Raw genomic sequence first — 26,775 nt, 5'->3', positions numbered from 1 at the left:
CACTATCAATTAAATTTAATGATCACCAATAATGTTTTAAGATCTGGGCAAAACAGTGTCTCTCACTGAAATGAGTTTACAACCCAGCAGATAATTTTTCATTCTACAGATGGTCACATTTGACCATGGAATATTGTACTTCATCCTTATTTTCTACTTGAAATGATGAGTATGTAATACAGCAAACAACAACAAAGATCCCAGTGGTCGCAATCAGTTTTGTATCAATTTAATTCTGTGGATGAATCTACTTTCATCAGAACAGGTGGGCCAAATTTACTCTTTAAAATTTACTAAAATAATTGAAAGCTTGAATTTGTCCAACCCCATTGAAATATACATTATTAATATGTCATTGTTTATATAGCAAACTGTGTACATAATTTGTGGAGGCTAGTGAAAATAAAGATATAAAGCCCCTTGTTGAGAAATGATTAAATATTCAAGTCAACAACAGCAGAACATTGGACTGTGTGTGTGTGTGTGTGTGTGTGATGGAGGAAGGGTCTTCTAATGGCAGGGTCTCTCCAACTCACAGGTCACACAGCCATGATGGCAGCCTCCTTATACATACTAATTTTCCCAGACTAGAACATTGGATCTACCCACTTGTAGCTTGGTGCTCTTTGACAATTTTCTCTGGGTAATATTTGCCTTCTTAAAATGAAATATCTTTTAGATAATTAGAAGAAACAATTCAGATCACTGGTGTGTCAAATTCATGGTATGGTTGTTCCTTGTAGAATTATAAAGAATACATCAAGCAGAGGAACCAAGATAAAGTAACCAACAAATCAGTCTCTAAGTATAGATTTATTTGCCCCATTGATTACAGTTCTAAGAAACAATAAGCTTTTCCCAGGTTTGCTGAAGTTGAAAGTGAAACTTTCAATTTATGCTAATTGCAACTGTCCTGTTGCATTAGCAAAGATTCACTAAACTTGGTTCTTTTTAAACAAGCTCCACTTTTTGGCAAACTTTTGCATCGTTTACATCATTTCCAATTCTATAAAAATTTCACTGCATCAATTTACTACTTAAAATTCTCATGTCACAAGTTACAAATCACAGTCCAGGCACAAGACCAATAACCAATAGTTCACATCTAGATAGTATACTTTTCCCATAATTTGTTAATTAGAAAAGAGGAGAGGGGATTACAAACTGAAACTTTTTACTATCCTATCTATGGTAGGCAGAATACTATGTTCTAAGATGGCCCTCAAGCTTTCCTGCCCACCCAACTCTCCCACCCACCAGTGTATGGACCCTGCATAATACATGATGGTTTCGCCCCATGATCAGCCTAGGTGACTTACATGGTACGGTTGACCTTAAGAAAGGGAGATTACATAAGCCTTTTAAAAGCAGAGTTTTCTCTGACTGGTCACAGAGGAGGAAGCCAGGGATTTGAAGTATAACAAGGATTTGAGCCTTGTTGCTGGTTTAAAGACAGAGGGAGCCACGTGGCAAGGCATTCAAGTGGCCTCTAGGAGTTGAGAGCAGCCTCCAGCTGCAGCCAGCCTGGCCACGGAACTGAATGCTGCCATTGGCAGAAATGAGCCTGGAAGTAGATTTTCACCCAATCTTCAGAGGAGAATGTAGCCCAGCTGACACACTGATCTCAGGCTGACTGCTCACCTACAGAACTACAGCTGATAAATGGGGGTTGTCTTAAGCTGCTGAACTTGTAGTAATTTGTTCTGCAGCAATGGAAAACTAATGCATTGTCCCACTAACTTCAACACAGTAAACACCAAGACGTTGGGTCCTCTCCAGTCTTGGAGACCAGGCAGTCGTCATGTTAGGGATGTTGGCACCACCAGCTGGCGGGGTTTGTAATTTTTGTTTGAGTCAGTCCTGGACCTTTGTGCCCTCAGATCCCCTCCTCCCCACTCCGCTTTCAGGCTTTGCTAGGAATCCTGCCCCCTGCAGGCTGCACTTCCTGGGTTCCTCACTAGCTGGCCTCCACCAATGGGAGGCACTAGGGTCTCGGGAGAGGGTGAGGGGGGAGCAAAACGTAGACATCTCTGCCCCCCACATGCCAACGTATGCACATGGTGTCCCAGACTGCATCCTTTCCGCTCCCATGCCTGCATCTTCCAGATGCCCTGTGCGGTGAACACTTCCCCCTTCCAGCCTGCAGTGGTTTCGTGCCGTGGCTAATCTCCAGTTGCCTTGCTAACTTTTGGTTGGATCCCATCTCGTCCCTCATCTCTGTAACCAGTTCCCTCTATTATAAATGCTAGAGATGGTTTCTGCTTTTTTCTGGTTAAGACACTAATTGATTCAGTGTTGCTGTCTTATAGAGGATACAGGCAGATTTCTGTAGGCAGTTGTCTAACTTGATGGGGAGATGAAAGGTAATGTGGGCATCAACCTGAAAGCAGGAATGATATTCTGAAGATTGATATAATTCACCCATAGTAATAAAAAATATATATATTAATGATCGGAGATCAAACGTTAAGAATACTTTGGTGTAAACTATGTAATATTGACATAATTTTGTGCTTATACAGTTGGGATAAGTATTTTTATTTCTAGCTTTTCTAGAATTTCCTACATAAAGTCAATATGTAGTGTCCATGCCAATAATCAAAATTGTTAATTATATAACTATTTGTGTGCCAACTTGACTTATATGTCTTTATAAGTAAACTAAATGTGCCTCTAGGCAGCTGGTAATGTTTGTTCCACTTTCCCCTGAAAGCCCAGGCCTAGTACATAGTTACGTATTTGGGAGTTAGTAAACATTGTTGGGAAAAAAACTAAAAGATAACATTTTTTGAAGAGACATTTTTATCTAGCTATTTCCCCGTTTCTTTTTCCCCTTTCTAGACACACATTTTGAGAGATGTATTGGCCAGATCTCTCACACATTCCGTTCTTTCTTCCAGCCATTCTAATCCAGCTGTCATGTCATCATGTCACTAAAAATATTCATGTAAATTTCCAGAAATACAACCATGCTGTTCTATTCAAAGCACGGTTTGGGGTATTCATTTTATTCAAATCCTCAACAATATTTAACAGAACCAACCACTATCTTCTGAAACGTTTGGTTTCTCCCATACTTCCTACCTCTCTCCCTACTCCTATCTCCTCCCTTGGCTTCTTCTCTTCATTCTGGTCTTTAATTTGGAATTCCTTGGAGCTTTATCTTCAATCTTTTATCCATTTTTTCCTACATTTTCCCCAGAAGCATTTTCATCTATTCAAAAAATCATAAAGATATCTGTATATTCATGAGTCCCCAAACTATATCTCCACCTCACACCTCTTGCAGTATATTCCTTTATAACCAATGACTTATTTAGCATCACTAGTTAAATACCTCATGGGGACCTAATATTTAACACATACAGTATTACAGTGATGAACTGCTTGTTCTAAAACGTTCCTATAACAATCCTCTCTGCTCAGGAAGTGCAACACCTTCGCTTGATTGCTCAAGGTATATCTGGTTTCTATCTAACATGTCTACTTAATGCCACGTTTTGCTAATTCTTCTATAGTATATTTTAAATATAGTTTTTTTCTCTTAGTTTGCTTTGCCACAACCATAGGTCAAGCCTATGAAATAATTCATGCAATAATTACAATGGCCTAGCTTCACTCATACTTCTAACCTCCTTCCAGACCCTCTTCACAGAATAGGAAGGATATTTTAATAATCTGAATAAGATCACATCACTCCCCTGTTAAAAAATTTTAAATGTATTTCTACTATATATTTGAAGAAAATCCAAATAATTTTCCATTCTTTTTGACTCACTACGTAATCTGGCTCTGCCTGTTTCTGCTGACCTATCTTCTCCTTTGTTCCCACCGGACCTACTGCGCTCAACTCACAGTGTCTGTTTTCACCACTGCATGTGGGGCAAAGCCTTTTCCTCCTTATGACCCGTGCATGTGTCCATACCCATGACAGCACGTCCAACTCTCACTCTTCCCTTGGATGATTTCTTCTCGTGCTCAGGTCTGAAGTGTACCCCCCCTTACAAAGAACTTCTCTGTCATCTGCATTATTTTCCTCTCACTGCAACGTTTTCTTTTCTTTCAGAACACTAAGTACAGTTTGAATTTTATTTTCATTTGTCAGTTACCTTGATTGCTGTGTCTTTTCTGGTATGCTACAAGCACCACTAGGTAGACGCCTACGTATGTTCCATTCTGAGCCCTACTCAGCACACTGTTGGTTGGCTGTTAGCCAATGAGGGTTCCTTGAATGAATATATAAACAATACTTAAAAATTGTCTCTATACATTAAATAGTTGACTTTGCAAAATATCAGTATATTTCCACCCACACTTTACGTAATTGATGTTTGAAACACAAATGACCCTTCACATGCCATATGTCACAAGAAATGCAAGCAACCAAATATGAGAGTCCAATAGATGCCAGTCTTGACTTACAAGGGGGGTTAAGTTTCCTCTGAGAAATAAGGACCCAAATCATGTGAATTGTCTGTCTTGAGACCAGAGGCGACAGGTGAAAATGTACAGCTGGTACTATTCTACTTTCCCTTTGTGTCTTATACACTTGAGAAAAACAGTTTCTCCTGTTTCCAGGGTCTCTTGTTAAGGAATACTCAACTACTAAACAAAGATGTGCTAGGAAGAATGGATAAATTCTTTGATTTTAAGAACTGGGAAGTTAAATAAGATCAAAGTCACTTAGCAACCTCCCCTACACCACACTTAAGTTGTATGAGGTAATTCCTGGGCTTTGGGTACTGATAAAAATAGAGCCCTGAGTGAGTTTTATGGGTGCTTAGCAAGTCCTAGACGGGGATACAGCTGATGGAAGGACAGTCCCATTGTCTCTTGTGCTGGTGGAATGTGTGCCAGGGTTATCTTTTAAAATAAAATCTGACCAGGTCATTCCTCAGCATAGAAAATCATCAGTAGTTTACCACTCTTCCTAGGCAAAAACAAAAATGATTTAGCATAGCACACAAAGCCACTGGCCATTTCTCAAAACTTATTATCATTTCTTACCATTTTTTCACATATGCTAGGCTAATTCTTATTTCACATATGTTGTTTTCCTTTCTGAATCCCACTTCTGCCACATATTCCCACCTTGAACCCAGGTAATCTAGGTACCCAACTTTTTTGGTTCAGTTCAGTATAAGTATTCTCTCAGTATTCTCTTCTGTGTTCCTCCAGTTTTAAAAAAATACAGTTGACCCTTGAATAACATGGGGGTTAGAGGTACTGACCCTCCACACAGCCAAAAATCTGCTTATAACTTATTGGTTTCTCTGTATCAGAGTTTCTGCATCCTCTGATCCAACCAACTGCAGAGCATGTAGTGCTGTAGAATTTACTATTGGAAAAAAACAAAAACAAAAACCTCCGTGTGTAAGTGGATCCATGCGTGTATTTTAAACACATGTTGTTCAAGAGTCCACTGTACATCACTACTGTGCTTTCATGAAATATTGTGCAGACCTTAACTGTGTCTATTACCTATCATATTGTGATTATCGTTTGACATATTTTGAACTCCCAGTAGTATATAGCTTTTTAAGAACCAAAACAGTCCTTAAGTGTCTGGCTCTGTGTGTGAGATATAGGTTAGTAAAGGATGCTCTTGGGGAGACTGTGGTCTTGGGCTAAGTGAGACTGCTTCACATTGGGTTGAAAGAAGAGAGTAATGTTTCTAATGAGTTGGAGACCAAGAGCCTTTGATCTAGTCAACTCAAATTGATTAGAAATGCTGAACTGGAGTCTTAAGAAAAGATCTTCATATTACTTAGTTTTCATTGAAATTCACAGGTGACAAAAAAGCCTGTGGAGTACAATGGGTCTTAATTTGAGAACCACATTTTAATTAATGAAAGAACAATTTGAGAAATAAGATACACATTTGAAAGTTAATTATACATACAAATTACTCAGAGCAGCTACATAAATAATATATTTCTAATACATTTATAATGAAGATATTTAAACATTTTCCCCCTTTTTCTGTACTGGTAAATGTGCCTGTGTACATAAGAAGCATATTTAAAAAAATTTTTTTTGGAGTTATAGAAAGATTGGATTAAAACTGCCTTTGTAATAAATTTGTTCTGAATACTTTTCTACTGTTTTCACATAAATAAAACCCTAAAAGTCCAGATCAATTTTTAGAAATAAAACAATCCATATAACAATTATCTTATTATATTTTGACAGAAGATGCACATAAATGGGGTATCTTCAAATTTTAAGTGAATGATATTTTATTAACTTTCCACAATGGATGAATTCAGTTATATGCAATTAATTTTCATCTCTGTGATCCTAATCAAAGAGGTGCTAGTTAACTATACTTATTGGGCTGAGTAAGCTGAAGTAGTTTGAATTTTAAAGTTATAAGCTTGTTTGTGGCAGAGCTCATGTTGGAAATACCATTGTATTCAATTTAAATTTAAATAATTTGTACTTGATTTGATATAATTCAACACAGCAATATTGAAAATCTACTCTATCAGCCATCATATCAGAATCATTTAATAACTATCATAATTATTATAGGTGCAAATTATCAGTGTGATTGATACAATGAAATCTCTGGGTTCCTAATGCCAATAGCCTCCTCTAAATTGTGGCTCCAAATCCCCCCTCCCCACATTGAAATCAAGCATGTTAAAGATTTCTCTGAGGCCACTGTCTATGAATCACCAGTCCTACGATCTGATATCTGATTCAGAGCCCTGAGTATGTACAAGATAAGAGCCACTAAAATATCTCAGAAGTCAAACGCCCTGGACTAACCTACTATTTCAGGGAGAATAGACGAAACTAGCAGATACTATAGACTCACCAGTGTGAACAACCAGGATTCTCCAATGGTCATTTGAGAGCTGGCAAGTAGAAACTTTCCTTACCACCATATGCCTATGCAATTTAGGGTATCTTTCCTCAGTCACAGAGTGTTCAATTATTGTTCATGAGGAAAGACACTCATTTCATGATTCATTTACTAATTCCTGCAATAGAAATAATGTCTTCATTCTCTGAATCCCTACAATCCTCTAATTGTTTACACCTTAGGCCACTCATCTCTTTCTAATTTGTGTTATACTTGTTTCTATTCATGTTTTATCTCTTCTTTACTTGTTTGATTTCCTTAAATCACATCTCAAGTAATTCTGTAAATCAAGTCCTAAAGAAGTACTAAAATATGTGTACTAACTTTTTTTTTTTTTTTTGCTGTACGTGAGCCTCTCACTGTTGTGGTCTCTCCCGTTGCGGAGCACAGGCTCCGGACACGCAGGCTCAGCAGCCATGGCTCACGGGTCCAGCCGCTCTGCGGCATGTGGGATCTTCCCAGACCAGGGCACGAACCCGTGTCCCCTGCATTTGCAGGTGGACTCTCAACCACTACACCACCAGGGAAGCCCATAACTTTTGTTTTTAAATAACACACCCTCACACCCTTCCATGTACATTGCTTATAAATAACTTGCAACCTTCCTTACCTGTTCTCTGTGGGACAGCTTCCACATATCCCAGTCATATCTTTATTTTGACATCTATAGCATCATATATATGTAACTCTATCAAAACATGTTAGCTGATAAATATCATTTATTTATCTTTTTCTTTCATTGGGATGCTCTTCTACACCAACCAAAACAATCACAGTTGTGTGCATGACACACATCAACGATTTATCAAAACACTGATAATTTTACACTTTTCTTTACCTTTAGAACATAAAGGTGAAATCTTCATTTTAAAACATTAAACAGGATGCCTTCTGAACACTACCAAGCCTATTTTCTATAACATACTTTGGCAAGACATGTTATCTTTCTCTCTGCAATGAGTTAGGCTTACAGGTAGAATGTTTTGAAGCTGAGCTTCAAGTTCTGAGCCTGTGTATACAATCCTCCCTTTACTTAGGAAATGCAAGTGCTAATGACATGAAAACAGTTACACAAAGTAAGACAAAACAAATCAAGCACTATGTTACAAGGATAGCATCTAACACCTAAAATAAACAAATGCTACAAACAAAATATAATGAGCTGAACCACAGTACCACATGGAGGAAGAGGATCAACAGGTCTTATTCTTCCCTGTAGAGCCACTTTTTTCTTAATTTCATTTATTTTTAATTAAGAGGAAAATGCTAAACCAGGTGCATTGAGTATGAATAAAAAAGGACTCCCAGGACACAAGGGAAGCACGAAAATCCTGCTGTTTCTCAGTGGCAATGCCAGAAAGAGCAGGGAAGCAGAGAGATTGGTTTTTATCATCAAAGAAATGCAGTAGATGTGGGTTATCATATTTCCTCCTGCTGCCTAGCCTGCATTTAATTACTTATAGAATCAACTGGCAGATGTAAAATGCAGAGTTCTATTTGTTAAAACATAAGAACCATGTGAAATAAGAAATTTTGGTGCAAAAACATAAGAAAATTTTTGTAGGAATGATATGAGTTAAGTCCTTTATAGTGTAGACTGTTTTTAACAAGAGAAATTTGAGCATAGCTCAGAATGAAAAGATCCAGAACTCGAGCTGAATGCAGAATAAAATCTTTCTGACCTAGTGTTTATGAGTATAAGATTTGGATTTAATGGAAAAATGTAATTCTAACAATTTCCAGCTCTGGATAAGTGTTTCAAACTCTGAATCTGTTTCCTCATCTGCATGATAAGGAGAATAATGATTCTTATGTCACGAGTTTGTTTTAAACATTAAATGAGGTACGCATCTAAAACATTTAGCCTGCCAAATAGTTAATGTTTCACAAATAATAACTACTTCTCATGGTAGCTTATGGCTCAAATGATATTTTAAATCACTTAACCATTATGGCAGAAAGGAACTTGTGATATATTTAATGTTGTATGGCATTGCACACAATAGCCTCTGGATTGCAAATTTATAGTATGATTAATTAAACCCAAAACATTTATAGTCTCATCCATGTTATTGTTCATTTGATACACAAAGGCTTGTTCAGAATCTATTATGTGGCATCAACTTGGAGAACAGAAGAAAACTAGTTGCACATATTTCTTGTTTGCGTGGAGCTTATTGGAAGGGAGAGAAGCAGAGTAAAGAAGAGAAGAGGGAAGAGGAGGGGAAGGGGGAGAGTGTGATCACACACTAAACATATGGCCACGCGAATGATGGATCTGCTGGATTACAGTCTGGCAACTGATATGAAAACAAATTATAAAATGTTGCCTAATTGCTTATGAAAATTCAAAATGGTACTGCACTTTGAAATCCAGTTTGGCAGTTTCTTAGGTAACTTAATAAATTTTACCATAAGATCCTGCAATTGCCCACTCCCTGGGGTTTATACAAATTAACTGAAAAGTTATGAATGAACTAAAACCTGCATACAGATGTTTGTAACAGGTTTATTCATAATTGCTAAAACTTGCAAGAAACCAAGATGTTCTTCAGCAGGTGAATGGATAAAGTGCGGTACATCCAGGCTATGGAATATTCAGCACTAAAAAGAAATAAGCTATCAAGCCATAAAAAGACATGGAATAAACAGATTCATATTGTTAAGTGAAAGAAGCCAGTCTGAAAAGACTTAGCATGATTCCAACTGTGTGACATTCTGGAAAAAGCAAAATTAAAGAGACAGTAAAAAGATCAGTGATTGCCAGGAGTTAGAGGGGAGGGAAGGATAAATAGGAGGACCACAGAGGATTTTTAGGGAAGTGAAAATACTCTGTATGATAGTGTAATGGTAGATGCATGTCATTATTTATTTGTCAAAACCCACAGAATGCAAACACTGAGAGTGAACCCTAATGTAAACTATGGACCTTGGGTGATAATGTTGTTCATCATTTGTAACAAATGTACCCCTGTAGTGGGGGATGTCAATGGTAGAGGAGGCTATGGAGTGGGTTTTGGAATCCAGCCTATTCTTTTATTTTGGAAAGTGATTCAATAATATCTTCTGCCCCTACCCCTACCAATATGACATAGAGATATTTATCTTAATAATAAATGAATAAAAAGTAAGTCATAGAGAAAAAAATCACCAGCCTATAAGTGTGAGTGTTTAACATTCTGTTCCCAACTTTCCAATGTACTAACAATGTTATCTTAGGTATGATTCTGCAGTCAACTCATCATCTATACCTTCATGCTATAGATTTGGAAACTGAGGCTCACAGAACTTTCTATCTAACTGAGGTCTAAAATGTTAAGCCCATTCTCCTTTGAGGTAACATATAACACCAAGAATATTCTAAGTTTCTATCAAATATGAACATTAATCCACTAGCCCTGTTTATACAAGAAATAGATGCATAAAGATGAGAGGAGGGTAATTATTACCCATGATATCTAAATAGCTCTAGGGGGTAGTCACAATTTTACTACACTTCATTTACCAATAAAAACCACTGTTCTAAGACATTTGGGTTGTACATCATAACTGTGCCACAGATCTGTTATATAAAATGCAAGAAAAATTCTTATGTTCAATAGTGTATTTATGAAAATATTAAACTATATTTGCCCATTATAAACTATATTTACATTATACAGAGAACTTCCTCTTTGGTTGTTAAGTTTCATTTAAATTTGTACCTTTCTTCCTTCTCCAATATCATCACAACCCTTGGATTACAAAAGATTGTTACTGTGTTGGTTAGAATGCTTAGAATACATTCAAACAAGGATGAGATGCTTGTGGTGAAACTGGTCCTGAGAAGCAGATGAGCCTTTGTTCTAACTACTGCACACAGCATTTTCCTTAGCAGTACTGAGCAATCCCTCTGGGTGGGCTTCCAACCTAGGTAAGCAGAGGAAGTCTTGGCACTTTTAGAGATTCCTTTCTAACCCTTGCAGGGAAACCTTAATCTTCATCCCTTGAGAAAGCTCCTCTAATGAGTACTTTACTCAGATTTGACAATTGCCTTATTACTTTTAATATTAGAACCACAAACAGTGTCCCCGATAATGTCTTCATTTCCCTTGGCAAGCAGTTTCCTGCATAAACCCATTGCTGTCTTTCTTATTATCCCATATGCACCTGTCTACTCCACTCAGCTGAAGCTCTCTTTAGTGAGAAATTGAAACTAATGAAGTTTTACATTATTTTGAGGGTCTAGCATAGTGCTCTGCACACAAAATATGCTCAAAATATCTTAAAGCAAAGCATCAAATTTTGCCTTAAAGGGAACATTGTTGCTGTTTTTCTGTGCATTCGTTTGCTTATGGACCTGCCCCCTTTCCTTAATTTGAATGTAAGAACAGTAGGTGTTCATGTTTTTCTTCATATGATTTACAAGTACTTTGCTATGGTGAGTGTCCAAGGGATGTGTTTGATCTAAAATATCAATAACCTGATCTCAAATATGTATAAATGTTAAAAGCAATAAAACATCCTTCTTTAAAAAAGGAATTATTAAGTTTATCTAAGAATTATGCCTTTGCTTATGTACTTTCTACATAGAGACAATAAACTTTAATTATTTAATAGGATGAGTCACGGCATCTTGAACACAGCAAATACTTGTGAATATTTATTAACAACATTGATCATTTTATATCATGATAAAATAAACACCAGAACCATAAACAAACATGAAACCCAATGGTCTGTCTTGCTATCCTGTGCCTTGTTCTTAGGTCTATTTTGAAGATGACATTTAAAAACCAGGTATTGCAAATAGACTGTATTGCTGTAGAATTCAGAGCATATTTTCTCATTCAGAAAGTGTTTTTTTCCTTTTTTTCCATTTTTAATAGAATCCAGCTTCTACACTACATAAAGATCTGTGTTTTAATTTAAAGAATGAAGTTAACACTTTTATTGACTACTATAATTCTGTAAAATACAATAAGCATGACCCAATCACAGTCACCAGTTAATGTATGGATCTATCTTGTTTGGTAGAAATTCATTTACTGAGGAAGAAAAGAGCAATGCTGATCAAACGGAAAAGAAGGAGATCATTTGTCTTGAATTTTTTAGCAAGCAAGTCTAAGACACTCCATAAATTGTGTCTGTCACTTAAATTCTTTTACAGAGCATTTGAATTTCAGAATAATGTAAGTACTTTAGTGATTTGATTCACTTTCACAATCAGATCTGCTAGAAAGAATAATCCGCAAAAATTATCAGCTTGTCAGAGATTGTCACAGCTCAAAACATTAAGAAAATCTGAGAGTTTAGGTCTTTAATATTATGCACCAAATATTAATTCTCAGAAATAAAGAAAAAATAGCAGATGATGTTCACTCCTTAAGTTACTCTTCATTATCAAAGAATCATTGTAGGAATATTATATTAAATGTAGCAATATTAATTTTCCTAATCTCATAAACATGCAGCTGAGTTAACATTTTTATAGGACAATGTAATAGTGAAAGTTTTAAAAATAGCTTAAACAGAAGAAATATAGAAAACATGTAGCATCTTTCCAAAGATCTGTTTGCAGAATGATGATTTTGGAGGGAAGTTGACGTTAACATAAATAGACTTAATGTGAAGAGAATTGCTACAAATTATTTCAGTAAGAGGCTTGATGATTTGTGTTGAGTTTTGCTGTTTCAAGTTATAATCAGAAATTCAATGCTTGCATATTCCTAATAATTTGATATATTTTAACAGATTATGTGTGCTATTATATCAGCTGTTATACTTCTGTGTACAAGATAATTTATAATTTTAAAACAAATTTCTACATGTTAGTGGAGAATCTGATTGCAAGCTAATTTGGTATCTTTTAGGCAATTCCATAAAGACCTCAAGCAACTCTGGGAAATAGAATAATCATTCAAGGTGAGATACCTGAGAAGCCTAATTAGAATAGGAAATCAGTTTTTTAAAAGACACATTGAATTTCATGAATGAAGGAAAATTCATCTATTTCCTTATTAAATATATTCATAGGTTATTTTATTCTTAAAACAATCACAAGACTTCTGGTTTCTGGTCCAGTGTGTAAGAAGCTTAGAAGTTATCACTCCCTTCTTCATAATCATAAAAAGCTGGATAAAAGGAAAACAACAACTTTTCTTTGATTTGTGGTACAACTGAGGTCACAGGGCAAACTCCTCCCCCCAGAACTGGACAGACAGTAAGGCAGAAACAGAGAATCATAGCAGAGCAGAAACCATTGCTGGAGCCAGTGCCACAGTCGGAAAAACTGTAATTGACAAAGTGTTGGAGGCCTACTGTGTACAAGCTTGAGAGTTAAACACTCCGGGGTAGCGGCGGAGATCTTAGGGAATCCCCTGTACTTTCATTAAATTTTATCTCCAGGAGTTCCACCAGGTTTTCATGGTAAATACATGAGAAAAATCCCTTTGTGCTTCCAACAGCAGGGGAAGAATAGCTGTTCTGAAGTACTTCCAGGGCATTCTGTTCTCCTTAACAAGGCCTGACCCCAAAGGAAAATTTGCCAGAATGATTAATCAATATTCCCATCTCCAGACTCTTGAAGCTTTCTTGTCACACCTAAGAAGGGGAGGATGAGAAGCACATGTGAAGCTCACAGCCCAGAGTTGAGGCACAGGCTCCCAAAGGGACTGAGACCCTACTTTCCCACTTCACTCACATCAATAGGGCTCCCTTACAGTAACAGGGACTACAATGGAAAGAACTGCACAGATCAGATTGATTTAAGAAGTCTCTAAGGAAGCCCAGTGATTACAGAGGAGAGAAAACAAGGAAATCAGCAGATTTTAGCCTCTGGCACCCATAGCCAGAGCAAACAGTAAACATGGCCTGACTCCTAGTTAGACAAAAATAAAGTCTCTTACTAAACACCTCTTTATCTCAGTTATTTTTATCCAGCACTCCATGTGTGGTTATAACTATAAAACTACAAGGCATGCTAAAAGACAACACAGTTTGAAGAGACAAAGAAAGTACCAAAATCAGACTCAGATATGGCAGAGACTTTGTAATGTTCAGACTAGGAACTTAACACTATTATGATTAATATGATAAGAACTCCAAAAAAAAAAAAAAAACCCTCAACAATGATAACGAAATTCAAAACATATGTATTATATTTTGTTCTCTCAAAGATGCTACAATTATCCCTGCTCTTCAAGAGCTTGAAATCTGTCAGTGTGGACAGATAAATAAGGAAACAAGCAAATATTATACTAGAATGTGATAACTGATGCAAGATTTAGTCTCTTCCCATCTATTCTGACTTACCCCTTCTGTGAGTTGTCAATTCTTCCCTATGCCCACTGCTTCCATGTTCACCTAAGCTCTATATGAGCACTTAATCCTTACTCCTAATGGATTCAATTTACCTATCCTCCAATCCTACTAACTACGTTGTTCCTTAAGCCTCTCTGAAATTCTATATTATTCTGTGAATGACATTCTTTAAGATACCAATGAAGTTTGACTTTTTGCCATGATTATGAGTCTTATTTCTTTATGTCCCATTTACTCTCAGGATTAGTTGGAGAAGGAAGAAAAAAATCTAAAAAGCAATTGTACAATAGTCTTACATATTTGCCATAACTGTTTCTAAAACAGTTTTGTCAAAGGTGTGGCCAAGATGGCAGAGAAGGAAGAACTTGAACTCCTCCCACAGACACCTCAAAATTACAAATACAGAGAAACTAACCATGGAAACTATATGAAGACTAGCAGAAAAGGTTTTCCACAATTAAAAACATAAAGAAGGAGCCAAAAGGAGAAAAGTAGGAGGAGTGGAGATGCAGTATGGTCAAGACCCAGACCCACCTGGTCAGTGACCCACACACAGGAGGAATATCACAACTGCAGAGGTTCGCCCCAAAAAGCAAGAGATAAAACCACATATCGGGTTCCCCCGCCCAGACATCCTGCACTTGGGGTATGAGCCCCTAGAGAGTCTGGCTTTGAAAACCAGCAGGTCTTGCATATGGGAGACCCAGAGGACTGAGGGAGCAGAGATTTTGCTCTTCAAGTGTATGCACAAAATCTCACACACTCTGAGTCCCAGCATGGAGACTATAGTTTGAGAAGCCTGAGTTAGACCCACTTGCTGATCTTGTAGAGTCTCCCAGAGAGGCCGGAGGCAAACTGAGACACCCACAGGAGATGGAGATGCTGTTAGCAGCCATTTTTGAAAGTCATTCTATCATGTGAACACAAGCTCTAGCAGGCAACATTTTGGAATCCTCCCACTATGCTGTGTCAAGGGCATACCTCCCCACCAGTGGGCCAGTACCTGCCCTGGTATCTGACCCTTTGGTCCACACAGCCAGCCATGCAGGGGCATGGCCCCACCAATGAGTGACCAGCACCAGCCATGTGCCAAGACCCCCCCCCACCAGTTCAGATAGCCAGCTAGATGAGGACACAGCCCCACCCAAAAAAGGGCTAGCACCAGACCTGCAGCCCTGGATCCACACAGCCAGCTGTGTAGAGACCTGGCCCTATCCTCCAGTGGCCCTGCAAACATGAAATGAGGCAGAGTCTCACAGCCAACTGGGTTGGAATCTAGCCCCATCTATCAACAAGCCCCAAGTTCTTGGCCCACCACAATAGAAGGGGATACACAGCCCACACAGGGGGCAGCCTTAGAGCATATGACTCTAGCAACCAGAAGGAAGCATGCTGTTGGGCCTCATAGGATGACTCCAACATAAGATCATTTCTCCAAGATTGGTAAACATAACCAAAATACCTAATACATAGAAATAAACACAAAGAATTAGGTAAAATAAGGGGAGAGAGAAATGTGTTCCAAAAAAATAAATAACACAAAACCTCCTAAAAAGAACTAAATGAAGTAGAATAAACAATCTGCCCAGTAAAGGGTTCAAGGTTATGATAATCAAGATGCCCAATGAACTTGGGAGAAGAAAAGATGAACACAGTGAGAAGTTCAACAAAGAGTAGAAAATATAAAGAAGAACCAAACACAGCTGGAAAATAAAATAAAACCTACACTAGAAGGAAACAACAGGAGATAAGAAAAACAGATCAGTCATTGAAAGACAGAGTAGTGAAAATCACCCAAACTGAACAGAAAAAAAGAAAAAATAATTAAAATAAATGAGGATAGTTTAAGAGACCTATGGGACACCACCAGGCATGCTAACAATTACATTATAGAAGTCCCAGAAAAAAAAAAAATAGAGAGAGAAATAGGGGCAGAGAACTTATTTGAACAAATAATAGCTGAAAACTTCCCTCACCTGGGAAAGGAAGCAAACATTCAGGTCCAAGAAGCACAGAGATTCCCAAACAAGATAACTCCAAAGAGGTTCATACCAAGACATGTTCTAATTAAAATGACAAAAAATGAAAGGTAATGAAAGAATCTTAAAAGTAGCAAAAGAAAGGCAACTAGTTTCATACAAACTCCCATGAGACTATAAGTTGATTTCTCAGCAGAAACTTTCTAGGCCATAAGGAAGAGAAATTATATTGTTAAAGTGATTAAAGGCTACAACTTCCAACCAACTCTACCCAACAAGGGTATCATTCAGCTTTGAAGGAAAGATAAAGAGTTTTACAGACAAGCAAAACCTAAAAGAGTTGAGCACCACTAAACTGGCTCTACAAGAAATGTGAAACAGACTTCTCTAAGTGAAAAAGAAAAGGCAATAACTGTAAATATGAAAATTACAAAATGAAAAATCTCACAGGTAAATGCAAATATACAATAACAATAGTAGAGCAACACTTATAAAGCTACTAGGAAAGTTAAAAGACAAAAGCAATGAAGCAATCTATATCCTCAATAAGTAGTTAAGAAATACACAAAACAAGAAGGATGTAAAATATGATATTAAAAACATTAAATGTGAGGGGAGGGAGTAAAGATGCAGGGTGTTAAAACATGTTGGAAAATAAGAGATCATCAATTAAAAATTATTATTTATGTTGTAATATATAAAAATCATGGTAACCAGAATCCAAAAATCTATAATAGATATACACATAAAGAAGAGAAAGGTACCCAAACATGACACTAAAGATAGTCATCAAATCATAAGGGAAGAGAGCAAAGGAAGAAAGAGAAATAAAAGAAAAAGAACAAAATGGCAATAAGTACATACTTTTTAATAATTATTTTAAATATAAATGAATTAAATGCTCCAATCAAATACAGAATGGCTGATTGGATACAATACCAAGACCCATATATATGCTGCCTGCAAGAGATTCACTTCTGATCTAAAGACACACACAGACTGAAAGTGAGGAGATGGGAAAAGGTATTCCCCATAAATGGAAATCAAAAGAAAACTAAGGTAACAACATTTATATCAGACAAAATAGATTTTAAAACAAAGACTGTAAGAAGAGAAAAAGAATGACATTACATAATAATAAAATAGAAGATATAACAATTGTAAATCTATGTGCACTCAAAGCAGGAGCACCTAAATACATAAAGCAAATATTAATAAATATAAAGAGATAAATTAACAGTTACACAATAATAGTAGGGGACTTTAACACCTCACTTACATAAATTGACATATCATCCAGCCAGAGAATCAGTAGGAAAACATTGGTCTCAAATGATACATCAGATCAAATAGACTTAATAGCTATCTATAGAATAGTTCAACCAAAAGCAGCAGACTATACATATTCAAGTGCACATGGGATATTTTCTAGGATAGATCACATGCTAAGCCAGAAAACAAGTCTCAGAAAACTTAAAAAGTTTAAAATCATACCAAGCATCTTTTCTGAACATAATACCACAAGAATAGAATTACCTATAAGAAAAAAAAAAAACTGCAAAAACCACAAACACATGGAGTTTAAAACCAATGGATCACTGAAGAAATCAAAGAGGAAATAAAAAAAAATACCTGTAGAAATGAAATGAAAACAAAAACACAGGATCCAAAATCTATGGGACAGAGCAAAAGGAGTTCTAAGAGGGGAGTTCATAGCAATACAAGACTACATCAGGAAACAAGAAAAATAAAGAAAACAACATAATCTTACACCTAAAGGGACTAAAAAAAGAAAAACAAAGAAACCCAAAGTTAGCGGAAGGAAAGAAATGATTAAGATCAGAACAGAAATAAATGAGTCTAAAAAAAGAGCAGAAAAGATCATTGAAACTAAGAGCTGCTTCTTTGAAAAAATAAATGAAATTGATAACCTTTTATCCAGGCTTATCAATAAAAATAGAGGGCTTAAATAAGTGAAATTAGAGAGGAGAAGTTACAACCAACACCACATGAGAGGTTGTTACAAACAATTACATGCCTATAAAATGGACAACCTAGAAGAAAAAGGCAAATGCCTAAAAGAGTATAATCCCCCAAGACTGAATTAGGAAGAAATAGAAAGTACGAACAGACTGATTCCTAGTAATGAAATTGAGTCAGAAATTTAAACAAAACAGAACAAAAAACTCCCAAAAAACAAGTCTACCAAACATTCAGAGAAGAGTTAATGCCTATCTTTCTCAAACTACACAAACAAACTGAAGAGGAAAGAACTCTTCCAAACTCATTCTGTGAGGCCAGCATCACCCTGATACCAAAACCAGACAAAGAAAGAAAGAAAGAAAATTACAGACCAATATCACTAAAGAATGCAGATGTAAAAGTCTTCAAGAAAATATTAGCAAAATGAATTTAACAATACATTAAAATGATCCTACAGTACAATCAAGTGGATTTATCCCAGGGATGCAAGAATGGTTTAATATCCACAAATAAATCAATGTGCTATATCACATTAACTAATAGAAGAATAAAAATTATACAATGATCAGAATAGATACTGAAAAAGATTCCAATGAAATTCAACATCCATTTATGACAAAAAATCCTCAACAAACTGTATAGAGGGAACAAACCTCAACATAATAAAGCCCACATATAAGAAATACCCAGCCAACATCATACTTAATGTTGAAAAGGTGAAAGAATTGCCTTTAAGATCAGGAGCACAACAAGGATGCCCACTCTCACCATTTTTATTCAACAGTGTTGGAAACCCTAGGTACAGCAATCAGACAAGAAAAGGAAATAAGTGTAGATTGGAGAGGAAGAAGTAAAATTGTCACTGTTTGCAGATGACATGATATATATACAGCAAATCCTAAAGACACAATCAAAAGACTATTAGAACTAGTAAATAAATTCAGCAAATTGCAGGAAACAAAATTTATATACAGAAATCTCTTTTACTTCTATACACTGATAACAAACTATCAGAAAGAGAAATGATGAAAACAATCCCTTTAAAATTGAAAAAGAAATAATAAGTTACCTCTGTATAAATCTAACCAACAAGGTAAAAGTCTTGTACTCCAATAACTATGACACTGATGAAAGAAACTGAAGAAAGCACAAATACACATAAAGTTTAACAATGTTCATGGATTGGAAGAATTAATATTGCTAAAATGTTCATACTACCCAAGGCAATCTACAGATTCAATGCAATCCCTATCAAAATACCAATGGCATTTTTCACAGAACTAGAACAAATAATTCTAAAAATTTGTGTGGAAACACAAAAGACCCCAAATAGCTAAAGCAATATTGAGAAAGAAGAATGAAGCTGGAAATATTAAGCACTGTGATTTTAAACTATACAACAAAGCTACTGTAATCAAAACAGCATGGTACTGGCACAGAAACAGACACATAGCTCAATGAAACAGGAGAGCCCAGAAATAAACCCACACACTCATGGTTAATTAATCTATGACTAGGGAGGCAAGAATATACAATGGAGAAAAACAACCTCTTCAATAAATGGTGGTGGAAAAACTGAACAGCTACACAAAAAGATCAAACTGGACCACTTTTTCACACCATATACGGAAATAAACTCAAAATAGATTTAAGACTTAAGCATAAAATCTGAAACTATAAAACTCTTAGTTAGAAAACATAGGCAGTACACTCTTTGACATAGGTCTTAGTAATATTTTTTTGGATCTGTCTTCTCAAGCCAGGAAAACAAAAGCAAAAATAAACAAATGAGACTACATCAAACTAAAAAGCTCTTGCACAGTGAAGGAAACTACCAAAGTAAAAAAGGCAGCCTACTAAATGAGAGACAATATTTGCAAATCTTATATCTGATTTTCTTATATTTGAGCAAAACATTTTTTTTGAAATTCCAACTAATAATTTACATCCTATTTTCAAGGGTATATCTTTAAGTCATATTTAATTTAAAATGTCTATATACTGCTATAACATTGACAGGTACAACATAAATTGTAAATTCTTTTTCACTAAATTGTTTCCTCTATCTTTATCTGTTCATTTTAGAACATATCAAATGCATTAACAAAAGTAGAATCCCCCTTATATTTTTATAGGATTTACCCACACAGTATATCTTACGATTGTAAGTTTTTAGTTTTATTTTAGCTTTCAATACTTGAGACAGTGGCTATAAGAATATCCATTTCAAATTTATTTGTTAATTGCCATAGTAAAATATAGGTTTATTATATCTGTAACAGTTCCCTCCAATTAGTAGACTTCTGGTTTTATAAAACTATATGTTTTTCAGGATATTTTTTTACATTGTCAACATATACCTCAAAGGAATTTTAAAGATATTTGGTAGTAAATTCTTCTTGTTCAACAAAAAAATCTACAAAATGATCATTTCTTTTCTAGTTATTTAGATTTCTATATACCAGTTGCATTAGCAGAAGAATTTACTTAAATAAAGGATAGAGTTCAGTCTTCTTCTCTTTCTACTGACTCCTTGAGGAAGCTATTATTGATGTAATCTGAGGTGATACAAAAATAATTTCTTGGCACTGAATACCTCCCACACTCTGTTGTCAGAGTGCCTGAAATTCTTCCTCAAAGATCATCCTCCTGTGGTCACTAAGGGAAAATTCTTTCCCCAGGGCAAAGCCTGGACTAGAGGATTCTCAAAGAAAGGAAAACAATGATTCTGTTTTAGTTTACCCATGTCCCTCTCAGACAGATTGGACTTATACCCAGGCTTTCTCAAATTCTTGTGTTCCAATGATAGGTAACCATTTTTCTGTTCAATTCCTTAACCACTTCCGGACACTCCTGCTTCTGATCCTCCAGCTCTGAGGAGTCCTCTGCCCCATTCATGCCTGGGCATCCTTCTTCAGCACTGGACAGGCCTCGCATTTCCTTGACATGTGATTCCTTAATACTGCACCTGACTGAATACCCTCTCTAATTATTTAGCCTTAATCTTGGTTAAGACTGGTCCATCTATTAATCAAATTTATAAATATATATGTTTTATTTTAAAATTTCATTTTATTTTATTTTTTATCTTTTGGCAGTGGTGGGTCTTCATTGCTGCATGCGGACTTCCTCTAGTTGCAGCAAGTGGGGACTACTCTTCGTTGCAGTGTGCGGGCTACTCGTTCTGGTGGCTTCTCTTGTTGCAGAGCATGGGCTCTAGGCACGGAGGCTTCAGTAGTTGTAGCATGTGGGCTCAGTAGTTATGGCTTGCGGGCTCTAGAGCGCAAGCTCAGTAGTTGTGGCGCATGGGCTTTGTTGCTCCGCAGCATGTGGGATCTTCCCGGACCAGGGCTCGAACCCTTGTCCCCTCCCTTGGCAGGCAGATTCTTAACCAATGCACCATGAGGGAAATAAAAACAATTTATTTTTAAATTTTATATTGGAGTATAGTTGATTTACTATGTTGTGGTAGTTTCAGGTGTATGGCAAAGTGATTTAGTTATACATATATATATACATTTTATAAATATACATTTAGAATTCCTGGCAACACAGTCTTGACAATTGCTGTTCCCTTACTATCGATATATTCGTATGCTGTGGCCAGCTTTAATAAAGGATTGTGGTCAAAAGCTGTCTTTTAATAGAGATATTTCTACTAGGTAAGTCTATTCTAGTGCTAATGGAGTCACCTGTTCAAATTTGCCAAAGAAGGAGATTCATCCTCCCCAGACACACAATATTCTGAGCTCAGCCCTGGTAGCAGTGCTATGTCCTTGAGCAAAATGGAGGTTCTGCCAATACCCTGATGGTATTAAGTAATTCCTCTCTGGCATTAAAAAGAAAAAATGTTTTGCTCCAATATAAGAATTCCTTGCCCTTTAATGTTTTAATGCATTTGGTCACTTGCACCTTTGTATAGATCAGTCTCTCAGAATGCTTTTCTCCTGATAGGAAGGGCTGAGGGTGCATGTGATGGATGGAAGAAGGGAAGGGGAATGGTGAGAAAAGCACAGTAAGTGCAGACAGAGAAGGAGAGAGGTACTGAGAGGAACATCTCCAACCTCCGTTTGTCACCATGCAACATTCCAGTATTTCCTCTCGTTCAAAGACGATGAAAAAATATATCACAACAAAACCCATCAGTAAGTTTTACCACAAGTCCAGGTGTGCATAAACATGGCAAGCCTTCGTCAGGTTCACTTCCTCTGCACATTCCATCAACATGTAAGTGGGAAAGGCACTCATAAAGTTCTTTCTCACAGGGATGTCCTGAACTTCCTGTTAAACACAATAACAAAGCAGAGATTCAACTGTTAATAATAATAATAGTTGTAAGAATAGCTTATATATATACACACATATATATATAGTTTCAATTCAATTCTTAATAATAATAATAGTAAGGAGAATAGCTTAATAATAATTCAATTCTTAATAATAATAATAGTAAGGAGACTAGCATATATACATGTATATAGTTTATATACACTCCTACTCTATGTTAAAATAGTGCTAGGTATTTAATATAAATTATTTCAATTCTCTTTATAATCCTTCTATCAAGTAGCTATTATTATATCTCTATTTCTTAGCTGGAAAAATTAAATTAAGAGAAGACAAATAATTTTCCCTAAAATCATACACTGTGTAGAAATGGAAGCAAGTATATGTAAAATAAAGTTTCAGATTGTACCTTTGGTGCCATTCTACATTCCACATCTAAATTTCTTTACATATTTCCTTTGGAATAGATACGTAGAAGACAACGGAATAAATACACCCCATAATTCCATTTAAAGTGAATCTTAAATTCAAAGGAAAGCAATTACTACAGATTTCTCAATGTGAAATGTTTTCTTGTAATAGTCATAGTGTTTTACAGTTAGTATTTCTTAAGCTGTAGTTCTAAAGAATACAAATCTTATGTCTTTGTTCAGCTGACTATTGGCTGTAAGAATTCTCCTTAAACATGAGATCTAATTTTCCACACTAAAACACAGCGTGTTTGTCTTCTGTTTGATATTTTCCAGAATTTTAACATTAAACCAGCACGAACATTGCTAAGCTACACACACAATATCCGAGCTGTGGTTTACTGGGTGCATATTAGAAGCAGTGTGAAACCATTGATTCTTTCTTATGGGGCAACTATTTATAATAAATCAGTATGTTTAAGAACATGTTAACCTGAATATACTACTCCACATAGGGATGAAAGGTCTACAGAAACAGCTGTCACTACTCTTTGATGACCTATGTGAACTTTAAAGCAACTTTTTAAACTTTATTTGTCTATGTATTATCCCACAGCATTTAATCTGAACTCTGGCTAGTGGGAAATTCAGTCTTATTCTTGTTCCTACTTAGCAATATATTCTCACCATTCTCCCTGATAAATTGTATGAGAACAATTAAATAAGTATTCTGGGGTGTTTAGAAATGATTTCTGTGCAATACCACATTATAAGAAGAAAAATAAAAAGGCAAGTTTAAGAAATTTGGAGGACCCAGATCAAAGTTAGAAGTAGCTGCCCAAAGACCAGTCCATGACTCTCGACTTTGTAATGTTCTGTCATGTAGTGAACATCCTGTGGGCATCTCTGTTCATCAGGCTATAAGAGGTGATTCAGGAAAAATATTTTTGGAGGGCTTATAAAAACCACCACAACCAGTCATTCACATGGTTGAATCTTACAAACATATTGTTTTGCATAACAGCAAATTCTGTAAAAACACTTACATTCTGATAACTGTCCCTATAAAAGTCAAATACACACAAACTTAATAACATCACTTAGAGATACCTACACATATAATAAAATGCTAAGGAACACTAAAGGGATGTTGAATGTAAAATTCAGAATTGTTTCTGCAAGGTGGGAGATACTAATGTGTTCAGAGAGGGATATCGAGAAGGCTAAACTCATTGCTAATGTTATTTCTTGAAGCAGATGGAAGGTACACAACGTTTATTATATTATCTTATACAATAAATATACATTATACATTGCTTGTATATCCTTTTGATTGAATAAAACAGTCCACAATATATTTTAAACAATTAAGAATAATAATGTAGCTTTCTTCTTCCTTCTAGTACTGTGAAGGATATTACAAACTCTAAACCATAAGATAGGAACAGGGAAAGAAAAAGACTTCACCAGACCAGTAAAAAGACAAGGAAATTTTTATTCAAGAGTATTACAATAAAAGAAAAAGACTATTGAATTAAGGGAGAGCTATGGAACACAACTGCACTGAACCAAATGTAGGTGGAAGGGTTTTCAAGTGTTGGGATGAATGAGTGGAAAAATGCTGGTGGATATTGGGCTGGGGGTGTTGGTCAGTGTGCTCAGGCCATCTGTGTGGCTAATGGTCACTCATTGACATTAGACACACCCCTCCCTGGAGGGGAGAGAGGGGCACTGCCTCCTTCTATGGTTCCATCAAAGTGCTGACTTTCAGGTCCTTGAGAAAGACATTCCTGGGTTGTAAAATTGGCAAAGCCTGCAAGAAAGTTCCAACCTCAATGGGATGGAGAAGAATTTACAATTACGAGTTTTCTAAAGTGAATGCTGTAAAGAAAGAGAGAGTGTGCCATGGAGTCATGAAGTCTGTCTAAAGTTTAGTTAAGCTGAGGGGAACAGTAAGGATGTCTTGGTCAAAATCAAGAAAATAGGATAGAATAAAAGTTAGTAGGGGTTCAGCTCAGGAAACAGAAATCACTCTAGGTTTCTAAGCAAAAGGGGCCTTAATAACAGAATAAGACACTCCACATTTATTAGAAGGAAGGGCTGTATGGGTCACTTCTAGAACCACAGATCTGACTCTCTGGGAGATGACACCTCAGTCGTAAGCAGGAAAGTAAGAAGCATAAAAGCCACCATTGAATGACTGAGTTCAAGATCCCCTTGCACTAGTTGAGGGAAGCTGGGTACCCAAGAGCTGCCACCACTTCCTCCCCAGCTACCTCTCCCTGAAGCTGGTGACTCAACACAAAATTGCAGTCTTTCTGCCAGTCCTGCTTTTTAATACACAGTCAGTGATTCAATAGTGAAATCTGCTGCATAAAACATGTCCATGACCTTCTCCACCAGATGAAACTGCTAAGACACCCAGAAAAGGCCTTCACCATATCCTCCAGATTTCAGGTATGTTTATATTGGTGGAACTCAATTTATATTTACAATTTCAATTTCAAGGGAGTTTAGATATTGTAGTTTTTAACATCCTTGCCTCTGCAGTACAGAAACCACAATAAACAGGAATGGATGCTAGTGTCAAGCATACCTATTGTGGGCAAAGAATGTCATCTGCCGTATCAGTAAACAAAGTGTTACAGCCATTAAGCCAGCAGCCACTGTGGCCACCACCAACTGAGCACCTTGAGGGAATTCAGAATGGAGAAAACAGGATACAGGATTACTCTCTAGCAAACTAGATAGTTAAGGTGCATGTCAAAGAATGATTTCAATGAGCCCAGACTCTGGTGTCTTCCCATACATAGAAAAGTGCTAAATCCATTAACCTGAGATGTCTGTTTTTTCTTTAATTAACAGTAATCTTTTGATGTTCTGAATACATGGTTTTTGTTGCAAAAATTCTTGTATATCCTGGCTCCTTCCTTTCCTCTTGGGAGCCGTCCCTCAGAGAGATCTGAAAGGCTGCCTCCCGGGCTTAAGTCCTCAGCAAGTCCACCGAATAAAACATGATACTCAATTCTTAGGCTGTGCGTTTTTTTTTTCAGTCAACACTATCAAAAATAAATAAGATAAATGTCCTTGTACTGGTGTGGGCCAGAAAATGGAAACAGAATAAGGGACTATAAAACAGGCAAATTAAACTCCAGTAGGTAAGATTGAAAAAAGAAAAACTCACAGAGATGAAGAAAATATCTTTGCGTCCCATATAGATTTGCTGTCCATTTGTAATAAGGTAACCAGATGCTAAAAAAATACTGTTTGGTGATTAAAATCAATAAACCAAAAGTTTTCATTAGCAATTCAGAAAAAGTGATCAAATCATTGTGGTGTTAAACTCATAGTACTACTCTAATATCTGACATATGATAAAAATAAATAAATGCTTATAGAATGAATGTTGTCAAATAATGCACATGTAAAACAAAGATGATTTTAGATGTCAAATTATAATAAAAATAACAAATTAGACTAATTTTTAAGGTGATGAACAAAACAAATCTTTAAATACATCAATATACATGACTAGAAACACTGACCAGTTTTAACACTACCATTCTCTGCTATAAAATAGCAGTTGTAATAGTTTGAGCTTATTAATGAAAATAAAAGTCACTATTTCAAAGATTTATATATTTTACTTTCATTTCATTTTCCCTCTCAGCACCAAGTGATTTTCATCTAATCTGGGGAAAATAAAATTAAACCTAAACTGAAAATAATTCTGCCTTACTAGTTAATATAATATGTAGTAATTGGATAACATAAATGAAGTCTCTCTCTTTTTCTTAGTCTAATTTTAGAATATGTAAAATTGATTTTTACATCTATATCTTCATGAAAATATAATAGTATATACTCTCATATTAGAGATTATTTCACTTTTCATGGTTCTTAGTTAAAAGGAAAAATCATTCTATATCTCTTGTTCTAAATA

At 36.0% G+C, this 26,775-nt stretch overlaps 1 protein-coding gene across 2 annotated transcripts in view; it reads right to left on the bottom strand.

The window, feature by feature from the left end:
* Positions 1 to 26,775, bottom strand: part of EYS (eyes shut homolog) — a 1,673,869-nt gene that overhangs the window by 862,218 nt on the left and 784,876 nt on the right. For both annotated transcript variants that reach the window (XM_049695235.1, XM_004282511.3), the window contains exon 22: positions 22,292 to 22,416. In XM_049695235.1, coding sequence (XP_049551192.1) covers positions 22,292 to 22,416 — 125 coding nt within the window. The remainder of the gene's footprint in view (positions 1 to 22,291; positions 22,417 to 26,775) is intronic.

This window comes from Orcinus orca, chromosome 12, assembly GCF_937001465.1.
Source record: "Orcinus orca chromosome 12, mOrcOrc1.1, whole genome shotgun sequence".
Lineage (NCBI taxonomy): Eukaryota > Metazoa > Chordata > Mammalia > Artiodactyla > Delphinidae > Orcinus > Orcinus orca.
This window is presented reverse-complemented; position numbering and strand designations above follow the sequence as displayed.